Raw genomic sequence first — 15,978 nt, 5'->3', positions numbered from 1 at the left:
CCACTGTATAAACTGGGGACAGTTACCCAGAAGGGCTAGATCACTGCTCAGGTTGGGCTGGGTATTGGTAAGCCGGTGCTGAGTGGTTGTAATCTGTTCCCTTGTTATTTCTCTTATCATTATGATTACTAGTGGTAGCAGCAGTGATTTGTGTTATACCTTAGTTACTGGACTGCTCTTATATCAACCCATGGGAGTTACATGCTTTCAGTTCTCCTCCCCATCCCTCCGGGAGCAGGGGCAGGAAGGGGGGTAGTGAGCGAGCGGCTGCATGGTTCTGGGTTGCCGGCTGGGCTTAAACCACGACGGTCACTAAAACAAGCAACACCAGATAGTAATAAAATCAACAAGGTCCCATTCGACTGAAATAAAAGAGGAATGAGAAACAAGTTTAACAATTTCAGGTTTGAAGCTTTTTTTTTCCCCAGTAAACGACCAAAGTGTTTTGTTAGGAGGGCTCAGATGCAAAGATGCAGAGGAAGGAGGGAGAAGAAGAAAGGCATAAGTTGATGCTTTCTATTAGAATCAACCAAAGAAAAGCAGAAATGTAGTGAGTGGAAGTGCTGATGGGAAGGATGAAGTAAGAAAGAGATGAAAAAGCAAGAGCTAAAAAGATGCTGGAAAACCCAAGAATGCTGATGTAAGCCCCAGCATGATCTGCAAAAGCAAACAAACATGTAGCATTGAACACTGGGCATGAAATCCGTGTGTGTTCTGTATTAAGAAAAGAGCATTTGTGTTTAAAACCTCTGTAAAGCACATACCTGCAGGAAAGCTTTCACATGCAACCTGTGCCCAAACAGCTCAGCTGCAAGCCCAGAGCTCTAAAAGGCATGCTTAACATTCCATGTTGCTGGCAGACACTTCTAGTGTGCACACTGAAAGTGGGATGGATGGATGGATAGTCCCATTTCAGTGAGAGACAACTGCCCACGCCCAGGAAGCAAGACAGCAGATCCAAGGAAGGAGGAGTGCATCTGGCTTTTCACTAAGGAAAGCTTCAGATCTTCTAGACTGGGAAACCAAATAGAGGAGCATCAGGACTCTTTGACAGAAAGCACTTGTTTCCTGTGCACCATCTGATGTCCTGACTTGTTTGAGCTCCTTCTGTCAGTCTTCCCAGATATACTACCTCCCTAAGTGGTCCTTCTTTCAGCCTTTGAGCTGTTTTTGTAGAGGATGGAGGGATCATAAATTTACAGAATCAAAGAATACCTTGGGTTGGAAAGAACCATTAAAGGTTATCTAGTCCACCCCCCCTGCAATAGGCAGGGACATCTTCAACTAGATCAGGGTGCTCAGAGTCCCATCCAGCCTGGCCTTGAATGTTTCCAGGGATGGGGCATCCACCACCTCTCTGAGCAACCTGTGCCAGTGTTTCACCGCCCTCCTTATCAATATTAGGCTACTGAGGCATAAGTAACCTTTCACGTGAGTGCATCTCTCTCCTCTCAGATGACAGTTAATGGACACCAACACAGGAGTCACAAATCCTTCGTCTGCTCTGACTTCATCTAGGAAGAGAAAGTGTGAGTAAGGCTGAAATTTCAGTTCCAGTGTCAAATACATCCTTTTGAAGACAGAATGCAGCATCAAGAGATACGTTATTATGCTACAGAAGAACACTATCAAGTATTACAGACAGAAGAGACAGGCAGAGGTGTAAATAACACAGAACAGTATTTATTCAGACATTTCAATTTACACAACTTACACTTCTCCAATGCATATATTGGACCAACATCTGCTCTCAGCAATAGTGATTTAAATTAGGAACGATTTAATTCAACCAAGTGAGATGGTATCAGATTTACACCTGTGTAACAATGCACGGTTTGGCTCATCTTGTTCAAAATAATAGCTGGGTAGTTTGGAGAGATAAAAGCAAGTTTTCAGTTCCAAGAAAGGAGAGCAGATCAAAAGAAGTATCACCACTTTTTCAAGCACTGCAAGGTCCAACCCTGACAGCAACCCCAGTGACAAAGTGTTCTCATTTCAAGTATCTTCCCCTCACTCTTCTCCAACTCATGCTGACACTTAAATATTCCCCTTCTGGACAAGTCACAAATGACCCCCAGAAGGAAGAATTTCTTGTGTTTTATCTCTCTCACCAAGACAAGCGGAAGTGTGAGAAAATTGGGAAAGATATCATAAATGCCAAAAGCAACTAAGCATCCAAGTTGACAAGGGACAGGGTGGTCTACTAGATAATGAACAGATAAACCATTAAGGGTCAGCTCACATAAAAAATCTTGTATTTATGAGCACATATGGCAGATTTATAATGGCATATTGGATACGTAGGAAACAGGCAGCTTGCTTTTGTTATAATGAAACCTGATCCCATTCCAACAGCTTCAGCAGACTGTGGATCAGGATGCCTTATAAGTAAACAGCAAAGGAGTGTTGCATCTCAGTATAAGCTTCACAGAACAGTATCTCCTCAGAGAAACTAACATAAGGAAATGATCCCTTAGATGGGTAAGCAGAAGCATCCTGACTTCAACAGCATCTGCTTTGCAATGTGTTTGTTTCAAATGCAAGTGGTCCTTACAAAGCCTTAGCTGCATTCCTAGCATCTGCAGATTACCTGCTGGGAATACTGAATAAAACCCAATCTGGATTTTGCTGTAACAGTGTTGTGTAACACAGTACAGACACACATGTCAAAAGCAAGCTTTTACAGAGATTAACTGGTTTAATTCCTGCTCTCCTGTGATCTTATCTGTCAGTGTGTACCACCTATCTAGTGACAGAGAATTTAGTCTTATGGCATAACCTGCTCAACCAAGCTCCACCAACACCAAAATCATGCCTAACTTGGCTGGTTGGACCCTCTTTCCATGGCTGTCTCTATCCCAGAGCCACTGCTCAAGTCTAAGGAACAGTTTTCTTACTGGACATTGCATGATGGCACCTGACAGAGCAGTACATCATTGCAAGTAAATCTTCAGTCGGTCTCAGTTTTCCATCAGTTTAAGATATAAGACTTCCACTCTGGCATTTGAAGCTGTGTACAAAGCCATGGCTCAAGAGCAAACACTGGTAACACTGCCAAAATACAGGTCTTTAGAGATAATACCCTGCATACAGTGGAAATACAGCTATCATGCTGTAGCTATAGTTCCCTCAAATCAGAAATACATTTCCGATTAATACATTACAGTCATTTGCAAACATGCAATGAATTGTGTTCTGAGCCCTGTCATTCCTACAGAAAACACAGGACACATCTGGGCATGGTGCAGAGAGCCAGAATGCGCTACCTGGGCTAATGCATCACATGAGCAGGATGGACCAGGTCAGGCATGAAGTGGCGTGCCTACATGTGGATGAAGCCTAAGCAAACAGAAAGTCTGCAAAGAGGTTGTGCATGTAGATTCAGCACCTACTGAGTGAGCTACCTGGAGCGCCCCTGCCACATCTACCACCAATTTTAAGAGCTGCAGGCTGTTAATTTAAGAAAAGATTGAGACAGTTTAGAAACATGGTCCAACAAATAATATATTAATCATACAGCTAAGACATCTCCATGCTTTACATGGGGTAAATGCAGGTCTATTTATATAAAAACACAACCACATAACCAACCAGTCTCGAGCCCAGTCTATTAGCACAGAAAATCTGATCAGAAAAGTTATGAAAACTCACACAAAGTGATATTAATGACCAGCTGATTAATTCTCTTTGTCTTCAATCATTTCAAGTGGCTGTATGAAACAGAACTGTGAAAGCCCAAATTCACAGGCAAGCCCTGGGCAACCCCAAAACTTGGCTCATTTCCTTTCTGAAGGACAAAACTCTTTAACTCTTTAGCTGTTCATTGCTTTCCTCCCTTGTTCACAGATCTACCAGACTAAACGGAGTGATTTTACCCGAAGCAAGTGGCACTGAGCTCAGTGGAGGAATTGAATAGCTGGAGGCACATTTGCTATTCTTACTTTCAGTAACACAGGAAGAAGCATCACCACTACTATTTCCGACCAAAGATACCAAATACTCAGCAAACAAGTGAACAAGAACAAGCCTGTGAAAAAACCTAAGAGAGACCTACACCTCAAGGGTACATGTCACAGGTCCAGTGTAAGCCAGGAGTAATTTCATACAGATACACAACTCCTGTTGAAAAATGCTAAACTGGGATTATTCAATTTGGAATTGAGACCTTCAAACACATGGTTAAACTCAGCCCTCTTAAATTCAGCCCTCGAGACCCTTTCAAACCCATTGATATCAATAGAGTTTGTGGAAGTATAATGCATATATTAGCAGTTTCAAAGGCTTTTTTGAAGCAGAGGAAAACTCTAGCATAGCTATAATCTGTCTCTCTGTCTCTCTCTGAAATTAGCTAAAGCAGCTGCCCAAATGACTATCAGCCAATTCAGAAAGTGTTCAGCTGTTCCTCCAAAGGAGGGACTGTGGCTTGGGGTTGGACAGAAACAAGCTGGGGTCAAGCAGAGGATGTGCCAAGCATTTCTGTGCGCTGTGGTTAATCAAACAGCACACATCATATTTACAGCTTAGTTTGGACCACAGGCTCTGTAGCACGGATGTGGACGCTAGGAAGGCAGAACCAGGAGAGAGGCAGCTCTCTGCTGCAGTTGTCTTCATGGAATTTGATATTCAGGTAGAAATCGCCCGTGTAGAGAAAGAGAAGTGCTCCAAAGCACACAGAGTCTTTGGTCGGCTTCACCTGGAAAAGAGAACATGAAACTCAGTATAATTAAACCAATAACAATGTCATTTTGCAATTCAGTAGCTCCTTCAGATGATCTCAAAGCATTGTAGATTCACATCTCAATATTGCCTTCACACATAGAGGAATAAAGATCTTGTCCCTTTTCTTGTAATGCTAAAACTGGAGCATTGAAAATTAAATCTTGCCTTATTCTCTTGTGCAGCAAAACTGCGGCACAGCTCAAATCAGGCCTAAATCATATCTCTGAACTCATGTCAAACATATGGTTAAACACCATTTAACAACTTAGTAATAACTAAATTCATGCCACTTATTATTCAGACACAATCTGACTGCAGACTCTGAACAGGAATCTTTAATATACACCATCACTGAAATAATTATCAAGAAAAATCCCACAGAAAGTAGCCACCCTGATTTAACTTGTCCAAATTAAATAGAGAGTTCACACTGTTCCTACATTTATGTATCTCCCTTCATCACAAAACCACTTACGATCCATATCTTTACAACAAATAATGTATCTCAGTCCATCGTTTCAGCAAGACACTTAAGTAATTCCCAACTTTCACACTCCCACGACTGTTCAGCATGTGATAATGTTTGAATTAATATCTGCTTCCACAAGATGTTGAAGCCAGTTTCTGGGTGCCTAGAATTGGGTTAAAGTTATTGCAGATACAAAACATGGAAACGGCACAAAGTCATTCAACTGAATGGAATTTATTCACATAAATTGGGAAAGGTAACTTCATCCCAGCAGAAAAGAACCAATAAAGGGCACCTGATGCTTCTCAGTACTGGTATTCCCTCAGCCAAGCCATCTTACCAGTTTCTTTCTGCTCTACGGATCCTGAAACCATCAACTCAAGATATACTCATGGGGTCATCCCTACTTCCATGGGTAAGCTGGTGTCCATATATATTATTTTTTACTCATTGGTAACGAGCCTTTCTTTGGTCCTCTGCAAAAGCTTCAGTGCTCATCATGTTACAGAGTCCAGTGCTGTTTCCAAATGACAGCATGACCTACCATTGCTCAGCTAAACCAAGACCCAAACCCAATCACAACAGAAACTCTGGTGTTGGATGCTGAAGCAGAGAGCTCTCTACGTGTGCTGGACTTGAGTGGATTCGGGGAGAAAAGAAAGGGACATCACTGGGAACTTATGGGACATCACCACCTGGAACAGTGAAGGGATAAGGCTAAGGTTCTGAGACAGGTTATAAGGATTCTTGCCCACTACAAAAAAAAATTGGTCATATGGTAAACTGGGATATCAACAATGGGGCATTAACTGGGAAAGGGTCTATGGAGTGTCTATGCTGAAGGACATCTTGCCATTGCATAGGAAGATCAGAACAAGGATGATGACTAGACCATCATCCTTCTTCTATGTATGAGCCACTAGAGAGGGGGGGGATAGAATCATAGAATCATAGAATAGTTAGGGTTGGAAAGGCCCTTAAGATCATCCAGTTCCAACCCCCCTGCCATGGGCAGAGACACCTCGCACTAAACCATGCCACCCAACGCTCTCTCCAGCCTGGCCTTGAACACCGCCAAATGAACCACTAGGAGAAATTTCCAGGGATATTGGGCACCTCAGAAATATGCCTGAGAGCTGAAAGTTGCCTTCCACCACTTCCAGTGAGGAAGGTTATCTGTAGCTTTCAGTTATGAGGGGAATGAGCTGTTTGTTTCTGTTTTCTCCTCTTCTAGAGGCTTTTTTGACCTTTATTGCTGGGTCCTTTGGGCAGCAGACATGCACCATGTATAGACCCCTGGGGTATCAGGCTTGTTTGCTGAACCCCCCTAAATTGCTGCTCCTGCACAGGGGCCTGGCTGATCACAAGCAACACAACATCATCAGAGCTGGCAGAGCCCATGCTCCCTTTGGCTATGATGCTGAGCACTTTTGCTGACCTACAGCAAACTCACATGGGCATCCTATCATCCATGTGAATGATCAAAGGAGCCACAGCTGTTCTCCTGACCCTGTCCTTGGCATCTCCCCTCCTCTCTGGGTATAAGTTCTTGCCCTCTGGCATTGCGTCTGGACATGCAGAACAACATCAAGCTGTCTCCCCTCTTGTTTCCTTCCCCTCCTGCCTTATTTCCACCTCACTGGAACTGATGCGGACTTGCATCAGGGGCAGACACTAATGCCAGCAACGGGTGGAGGCAAACAACAAACGGAGCCTCCTCAGGACCCATACCTTTTTCAAGCTCCCAGTCTATTTTTCCTAATCTATCTGCACCATGAGGAAGTATCTGTAACAGCATTGATCAGAGCCCTTGACAAGCAGGAAGGTGGCTTCAGGCATCGATGCGACCTTTTCACTCATTTGAAGTTCCGCCTATGTGGTTGCTCATTCCTCCTGCCTTTACAGCACAAGTCTCTGCACCAGTCATAGAATTATAGAATCACAGAATCATAGAATGGTTTGGGTTGGAAAGGAACTTAAGATCATCCAGTTCAAACCCCCTGCAATGGGCAGGGACATCTCAGACTAGACCATGTTGCCCAATGCTGTGTCCAACCTGGCCTTGAACACCGCCAGGGAGGGAGCATTTACCTCTTCTTTGGGCATCCTGTTCCAGTGTCTCACCACCCTCACAGTAAGGAATTTCTTCCTTATATCTAACCTGAATTTTCCTTGTTTAAGTTTAAACTCATTACCACTTGTCAAGGAGAAGAGCCAATGAGGCAGGTAGTGGTATGTGTCCTGTTCTGCCTGCACCCCATTTCTCTGTGTGCAGTACGCACAGACCAGACAACAGTGTTCATTGTTTGGGGACTATCCGGTCTGTATGGCCATTTATACACCACTACTCTAACCAACACCTGTGGCTTGGGAAGAAATAGAGAAGCAAAAGTAGCCTGAAACCTCTGCACTGCTGGGATGTAAGTGGCTCTGCAGAACTTACAAGAACTTTCTTCCAAAATAGTAACTATGAAAAGTAAGGCTGCTTCTCTAATGGGGCTGCCTAGAAACATTCCAGAACACCATAGGTACATGAGCAGCAGGCAGGTCAGGAGAGGGACAGATCCAGCCCAGCTGGTGTACCAGGTACAACACTGATTTTGAAGTTAATCCACCTACATTTTGGTGTCTCTCTGCACACCAGATATCCAAGCTCCTATTACAATAAGAAGACATCTAGTCAATGCAGCCACTGGAGCAAACACACAATAGTCTACCAAGCCAGACTAGAGTCAAGGTACAGCTGCCTAAACACAGGCATCTCATCACATTTTGGATGATCTAAGACATTGAGACATGTGCCCAGCACTGGCAAGATTTAAAGGATGATTTACAGGATTTCTGGCAGGAGGTGGAGGCCAGATGGGATACCCACAGCACCTAAAGGATGGTAGAGACCTACTTTTAGGCAACTGAATCTCACCCATGGTGTCTATGTTAGTGTAAGCCAGGTTCTACTAGCTGCAGACTACATCCTCATTGACTAATGGGAGCTTAGCTGGCCAGCATCCCATGGTGACACCTACTCACTCAGATGTCTCAGTCTGGAACTGAATCCACCCAAATGTCTGTGGAGTGGATGTCCACATCTGAGTCAGCCGTTCAACACAAGGATTCATCTCATCAAATGTAGAATGAGGTAATCCCAGAGTTATATATTGGTTTGGGTTTGAAGGGACCTTAAAGCTCATCCAGTTGCAACCCCCTGCCATGGGCTGGGACACCTTCCACTAGAGCAGCTTGCTCCAAGCCCCTGTGTCCAACCTGGCCTTGAACACTGCCAGGGATGGGGCAGCCACAGCTTCTGTGGGCACCCTGTGCCAGCGCCTCAGCACCCTCACAGGGAAGAACTTCTTCCTAAGGGCTCATATCAATCTCCCCTCTGGCAGGTCAAAACCATTCCCCTTGGCCTGTCCTTACAGGCCCTTGTACAAAGCTCCTCTCCAGCTTTCCTGTAGTCTCCCTTCAGGTTCTGGGAGCTGCTCTAAGGTCTCCCCTTAAGGAGCCTTCTCTTCTCCAGGCTGAACCAGTCCAACCCTCTCAGCCTGGCTCCAGAGCAGAGCTGCTCCAGCCCCCCAGCATCTCTTTGGCCTCCTCTGGACTCGCTCCAACCCCCAAAATACCCCCTTAAGCTCCATCAATCCTGATGAGCTGCTCTCCACTACCTGCAAAGGGAGCTCAGGGTGACCTTATTAGTGTCTATAAATATATAAAGGGGGAGTGTCACGAGGATGGAGCCAGGCTGTACTCAGTGGCAAACAATGATAGGACAAGGGGTAATGGGTGCAAACTGGAACACAAGAGGTTCCACTTAAACTTGAGAAGGAACTTCTTCTCAGTGAGGGTGACGGAACACTGGAACAGGCTGCCCAGGGAGGTTGTGGACCTTCCCTGGAGACATTCAAAGCCCGCCTGGACACATTCCTGTGTAACGTTATCAGGGGGATTGGACTAGATGATCTTTTGAGGTCCCTTCCAATCTCCAGCATACTGTGATACTGTGATACTGTGACTTGTTTAGATGTGTACACAAGTTACATGTTTCTACCACTGACTGCAATGCATGATCCATCTACCAAACAAGAAACATGAAGATCACATACTCGTGCCTGATTCAGACCAAATTTGTATTGTCAATCAATCTAGAAGCACACAGCTCTCGCAGTGTCACTGCCTAGATATGTACCTATATGTTGTGCTGATCTGGGATGCTGTTGAATACCTGCTTGCTGAGTTGAACCAGAGCTGAAACAGCTTTACTAAAATTCTACCAAACCATGGAAAGCAAAGATGGGAAACTTCTACCCCAGAAAAAAATGAAGAATCAAGAAAAAGATGCCCACATCACCCCTCTGTTCCACTGAGATAGAAGAAAAATTAAGTTTCTACCTCTAATCCTTCCCAGTTACCATGTGGGACTGTGATTGCATAGAACTAATTATTCCTTATTTTTCCTGCTGTAGTATTTAGGGAGCTCAGCTGGAGATTAGGGCTAGTGCCAGCTACTGTTCGCTGCCCCAAAGAGTTTACAGTGTGAGGAAGACACTGCCAAGAAAACTAACTTGTTCCAGATAGGCCACAGAGGACTTGCCAGAAGTGAGCAAACGTTCATCATAGCTCCTGAGATGATGCAAAATGACCATCTACTAATGATTTTCTCCTCATCTCCCACTGCCAATCACTTGAGCTAGTGTGTGATAACACGTGAAGTTAAGAAAGCTGCTTGAGAATAGTAATGGCAAAAGCAGGGGCAACAAGGAAGGATGAAGGAAGGTAGATACAGTAAGCTCTACAGAAGATACAGGTTTTGGTTTTAATTTGGAAAGAATGAACTCTTCTCAACTAATTAGCAAAAAAACCCAATCCACCACTAGTAATAACTAAAAATTTTTTATAATATGGCTAAAGCCAAACTTCAGGCTGTGAGTATAAAGATATAAAAAATGCAATGCATTTTAATGGATGGGGGAGCACCATGCTATCTTATTTTCCAAAACCCCACAAAGAACAAAGATGTCTGCTATCTAAATGATAACTGATGAAGCTTCTTTTTCTGTTAAATACAGGCACAGAAAGGTAAGGTTAACCAAATTAGAAGTTGTGCTTCAAAATAAAGATTCTACTTAATTTAAAATGCATGGAAATATCTCAATATCCTTTAAACCTTTCAGTAAAAGGAATTTGCTTTTTGAAGTAGTATATCCCAGCAGAGACTTTGTGACACAAACCCCGGCTGCTGCATTGAATTGAAGTAAGGGCACAAAAAGGTGAATAACCACTCACTACGTTACTTCCAAGATAAATCATCTAACCTGGACTTCAAGCCGCAAGAAAGAGAAATATGAAATCGTACGACTTTTACCCTTTAAACAATTTATATTCATGCTGTGAAGCAGCATGTGCATACTGAAAATGCCTGTGTATATCCCCTGCCTCCCAGGTAGCAGCAGAAACTGATCTGAAACTTTTTAGTCTGGAAACAAAAATAACTGTGATTTGCTGAGCATGAGGCTTAAGATGAAATGAACATTAGGAAAGCAGAGCATGTCTGGGTTCTGTTTTCTTCCCCAGAGAAATCACATTCAGCTCAGCACCAATAATGGAGTTTCTGCAGCAGAATGACTACAGACCAAATTTTTAAGATGTGAGAAGTATCATTGTCCTGCTGTAATACCTGATGTTCCTGCTTGGTTCTTGACCACCCACTACTGGCACGCCAAACCATATGCTAGCTCTCCATCCTTCCTCGCCCCCAGCTCAGCAGCGCAATAAATCATGTCACCACCTCCTTGCCGGTGTCAGTGTAAAGTCAGCCCAATTAGCTTAAACTGCTGACAAACATAGTTTGGGCTAAACTGACCAACTTTGCAAGAAAACAAATGCTCAGACAGTCTCTCATGATGGGTACTGGAAGGAAGGGAGCATCTTCCCTGCAGAGGGGCAGAAACAAGCAGCTGGGAAAAAGCAGCATCCCAATTCACCTCCATTTAACAAGTGAAATGATTGTGGCTCCATGAGCTCAGTTTATAAGAATAATGGACACAGGTTTAATAGCAGTGAGTTACACCAGCAGGGAATCTGGCTCAAGTGTCTCAGCTTTCACTTATATAAAAAGAGGAACTCTGAATGTCTTTCATGTCACCCAAACACGAGATTCTTTGGTTTCTTAACCAGTGTCTGTTTGAGTTTCTGCCAAACTCAGACCACAAACACAACTTTTGGTATGTTCATTCTTCCCTGAAGCATCAAATGCACAAACCAGCACTTTCGTCTTGCCCCCAAACCAGGTGTGGCTTTCTGAAATCTTTTTTCCATTACTGAATTAGTTATTACAGGGAATGAAGGGCCCTCTGACAGCATTAGATACACTGTTCTAAGAATTTTCTTCCATGAGCAGGGCTCTATGCCTTAAAGAAATATCACTAAACATTTTCTCCACAATCCTGTATAGCACAAGTATCAATACTACATACTCCAAAATGTAACATTTCTCATCTAAGAGCTGACATTTTCTTCATTTCACCTTTTTGGATAAAAAGGAGAACAAACAGCAGAAAACAGCTCTATTTTTAACTTATTTGGGACTCTGTTTACAGGAGAAATACTCAACAATGGAGCAAAAGCAGGGTCTGGAAAGTATGAGAAGGCTGCCTGGGCAGGCACAAGAGATGTGACCTCCTGACTTCTTGCCCAGTAGGAGACTCAATCAGAAGATAAGAATAGATGAGGCTGACACCTCCTTCTCCCCTCATTAGCCTGGAGGGTCAGGCCCTTCAGCATCCAAACACTGTGATTGAAAAGCCCAGGTTGTCAGAGTCAAAGAAAGCCATTTCCTGATGATTTCTGTTGACATATTTAAAGTATTCAGCTAAGAATACAGCTGGCCCCCATTAAAACTCAAGTTGATAGTAAATTCCATGATCATTAGCTTTTGAAATGTTTTCTTCCCATGATAAGTAACTGAAGAATATGCATGGTGACTATCACTGCGGTTAACCTTTAATTTCTTCTTTACTAAGGTTCACTTATATATTCAGTTTTGACAGGCACATTTTATTAGCGATCTGAGGAATTGACCTAAGCAAAGGTCCTAAGCACTACCCCAAACACCCTCTTCTTCATGTTTATTTTATAAGTTACCAGAAATACTGTTTATTCCTCTCTGCAGTACTGTCTGTATGTTCTTCATTCCTTTTTTTATCTTTTGTAGCAGTTTTTTTGGGAAGGATGTGGGAGAAAGTAGTTTGGTAACTTCAGTTTCTTGCCTTAGGAGCAAAAAGCTGCCAGACTTGAATTGTCCAAAGAAGAAATTGAGAGAAAAAAATCAAAGTCTCAATTGTTCTAAAAAGAAGACTTATTTTTTCCTCATTTTAAGCATGTTTTCTATTTTTCTTTATAGTTTTATAACATAATTCTAAGCAACAAGGAAATGAACCAGCTCCTCATATTGTTCATTAATGTTTAGCATTTTCTTTTTGCAGTCTGCTGCAGTTCCTAAGGATCTGACTAAAACTGATTTCCTGAGTTCCTTGCCTCAGCCTGAGAAGTATTTCTTAGGGACTAGAGAGGAAAAGTTACTTAAAATCTATTACTGCTGCTGCACTGAGTGGCTCAAGGGACTGGCAATATGGTACTAAACATTTTAACTAGGTTACCCGCTCTTATTCAGCTCTAGAGTGACCAAAGGTTACTGGCTCTGATAGTTTACATGATAGGAAATTAGTCATAAACCATTTCAGGGAGATTAATCTACATCCCCAAACTTAGCAGCACCTTTAGCAACAGTTGGCATAATCATGGTGCTTTCCAAGACTTAATCTGCTTTAAAACACTCAGTTGAATAATGAAGCCCTTTACAAATGCACGTTATCCGGAATCATGATACACATGACAGAAAGACTTACAGAATCAATGTAGAAGGTGTTGGATCCAACAAAGGTGATAGCATCTTGCAGTTCATAGTTGTGCACCCCATTCTGGTAATCCTGGTAGGGCATCACGGTGAGAGCGAAGGGCCCCACACTGTGTTTGCTCCAGTTGGTCAGCTTCACCTGCAGCGGGACGGGGTCTCCCACTTTGCAGTTCACCACGATATCACAGTCACAAGGCTGGCCATCAACGAGGATATCTGCAAATCAAGAAAAGAATCCCTCAAAATGTTGGCCTCTTGGTTTAGAAAAGGAATTAATCTTGATAGGAAACTGAGCAAGACAAAGTAATCTCAATGAAACCAAGAGTGAATGACATTAGATTAACCTAATAACCATTAAATAATGGTTAACATTAGGAAAGGAAACCCAACGCTGCAGTGCTGTGTAGGGCCATGTTGCAGGGCAACTGCTTCCTAAAACCAGTTCAGTTAAGTCTGATACATGTTCTCAGCTGTTAAAATTGCTATTGAAAAGCCCCATCCCAACCTATATACAGGCACCAAAAGATACTTTTTTAGCCTCCTCCCTTGAAGGCCAAAGCCATAGACAACTTCTCATGCTCCTCCTGCAGATCAACAGCATCAGATGAAGGGAAATGCAAACAGGAACCATCAATACAAATGGTAGTTAGATAGATCCATGTTCACATGTTACAGCCAGAGTAAATCCTCCTGTATGGAGATGACCTTTTGGAGCAGGACAGACACTGCCAGAATTTGCAATTTAATACATACATTAAAGCCCAGCTTATAACAAAGAAAAGGGATTAAAAAATTACACAGCAGTACCACGAGCTTGTTCACTCCTTGCACTTTAATTCATTGTGGGATTTCTATTTTTAACTTTCTACTTTTCCTTCCCTTACTGGGCTAGCAGAAAATATAAAGCCTCTAAATTGGCTACTGCTGGGACAATGACAGCCAGAGTAATGCGTCCACTAACCTTTCCCATTTGCTTATACAGAACCAAAATGTTTCATTACCACCACACTATGAAATAGCCAATCCAATACCCCAGTCTGAAAGGGCTCCCAGTTGTGCAGTATTGCTGCATATTTCACATGAGGTTATCTACGATGCACTATTAATACAAGAACATTTCTATTTCACTATGGGTTCATGTTCAGAGATAAGAGAAAGCCCTTGGCACATGTAAGAAAGCATCCTCTGTGTGAATACCTATCCCCACAATCTCATATGCCCATGAGGCATTTCGATCACTCCAGCTCCTCCTCAGTTGCTTGCCTTATGACATACAGAATATTATCCTCTGCCAACAGCATCAGATTTACATTAGTAATATCTCCTCTTCAAGAACAGACACTATTTTTATGCTTCAGGAGCTTTCGCAGAAAAAAATACAAAAAAAACAAAGCACAAAGCAACATTTTACACCAAAGTGGTTTTTTTTTTTACTTATTTTTCTTTGTTGCCTTAGACAAAAAAACCTACAAAATTAGGCACGTTCTTGTGATGCCCTTTAGCCTGGAAAACTGAACAAGCTTAGTGCAGCAACTGGAAAAAAACCCTGTAAAGTTAGTGCCAAAGACAATACAAGCTCAGAAAGGGACATGTATTCCTGAGGTCAGGTCGGCAAAGCTCAGCTACCCAGATGAAAATCCCTCCTTGACCAAACGTGTCCAAGTGCAGCCCCATGTCCCAGACACAAGAGGCAGAGCAAGCACAAAGCAACTCTGCACTGCTCAAGCTGCAGCTATCCAAAAGCTGTGCCAGTGTCCAAGTTGGAACAGCGTTTGTGCCACAGCCTTTTCTTTCCAAAGCAGATGCCCAGTTTTTGACAAGAGTCCTGGTGAGGCCACATCTGGAGCACTGTGTCCAGTTCTGGGCTCTTTGGTACAAGACAGATATGGACATAATGGAGAGTCTGGTGAAGGGCCATGAAGATGATGAAGGGCCTGAAGCACCTCTCCTCTGAGGAAAGGCTGAGAGAGGTGGGACTCTTCAGACTAGAGAAGAGAAGGCTCAATGGGGGATGTCATCAATGCATAGAAACACCGGAAGGCAGGGTGCAAGGAGGACAGAGCCAGGCTCTTTTTCGTGGTATACAGTGACAGGACCAGAGGCAATGGACACAAACTGAAACACAAGAGCTTCCTTTTGAACATCAGGAAATATATTTTTGACTGTGAGGGTGACCGAGCACTGGCACAGCTTGCCCAGGAAGGTTGTGGAGTCTCCATCCTTGGAGATCTTCAAAAGCCATCTGGACACAGTCCTTGGCAAACGGCTGTAGGTGGCCCAGTTTGGGCAGGGGGTTGGACCAGATGACCTCTAGAGGTCCCTGCCAACCTCAACCATTTTGTGATTCTGTGAAAGGAAGTTAGATTCACTACCGAATTTTAGGAAAGAGCTAGAAAAACTGTTTGGCATTGCACATATTGCACTAGAACACTCTAATCTGTTATGGGCTCTCCTGCCTAAGATGATCCAATTGCTTCTTGCAGGACTGCCTTAAGACCATGGAGGTAAAATAGTGGTTATAATGGTATTGCACTATCTGAGAAAACACAACAATGTGTGTGTGTATAATCATATAGAACAGTTAGGACCTCAAGATCATCTAGTTCCAACCTCCCACCACAGAAGTGAAGTCCAGTTGCTTGTATTAATTCATTACTTTATATGAGTTTATGTTTTTATCCTTCTCCCTGCAAGGTAACTGCTTTCATTAAAAAAACCTCAAGCATATTCCCAGATCAGCAGGAACCTTCAGAAATACTCAGTAAGCCAAATGGACAAATCTTCATTTTCAAGCTGCTCATCAACTTGCCTTTTAGCTCTAAATTCAACTCTCTGCTGTAAGAATTGTACATGAACCCTCTGCCCTCTGTCTCCACCT

The 15,978-nt window shown here is 43.1% G+C and overlaps 1 protein-coding gene across 1 annotated transcript in view; it reads right to left on the bottom strand.

Annotated features, from left to right (window-relative positions):
• Window positions 1-1,663: 1,663 nt before the first annotated feature.
• Window positions 1,664-15,978, bottom strand: part of TRAPPC9 (trafficking protein particle complex subunit 9) — a 499,166-nt gene continuing 484,851 nt past the window's right edge. The window contains exons 22-23 of the mRNA XM_062626937.1: window positions 13,093-13,316; window positions 1,664-4,693 (exon numbers count right to left, since the gene is read on the bottom strand). Of these exons, the coding sequence (XP_062482921.1) occupies window positions 4,514-4,693; window positions 13,093-13,316 (404 nt within the window). The 3' untranslated portion in view covers window positions 1,664-4,513. The remainder of the gene's footprint in view (window positions 4,694-13,092; window positions 13,317-15,978) is intronic.

Source organism: Pezoporus occidentalis, unplaced genomic scaffold (genome assembly GCF_034315485.1).
Source record: "Pezoporus occidentalis ecotype Australia unplaced genomic scaffold, CSIRO_AGI_Poc_V1 ctg3, whole genome shotgun sequence".
Classification (NCBI taxonomy): domain Eukaryota; kingdom Metazoa; phylum Chordata; class Aves; order Psittaciformes; family Psittacidae; genus Pezoporus; species Pezoporus occidentalis.
The sequence above is the reverse complement of the archived record's forward strand: the minus strand, read 5'-3'. Positions and strand labels throughout refer to the sequence as shown.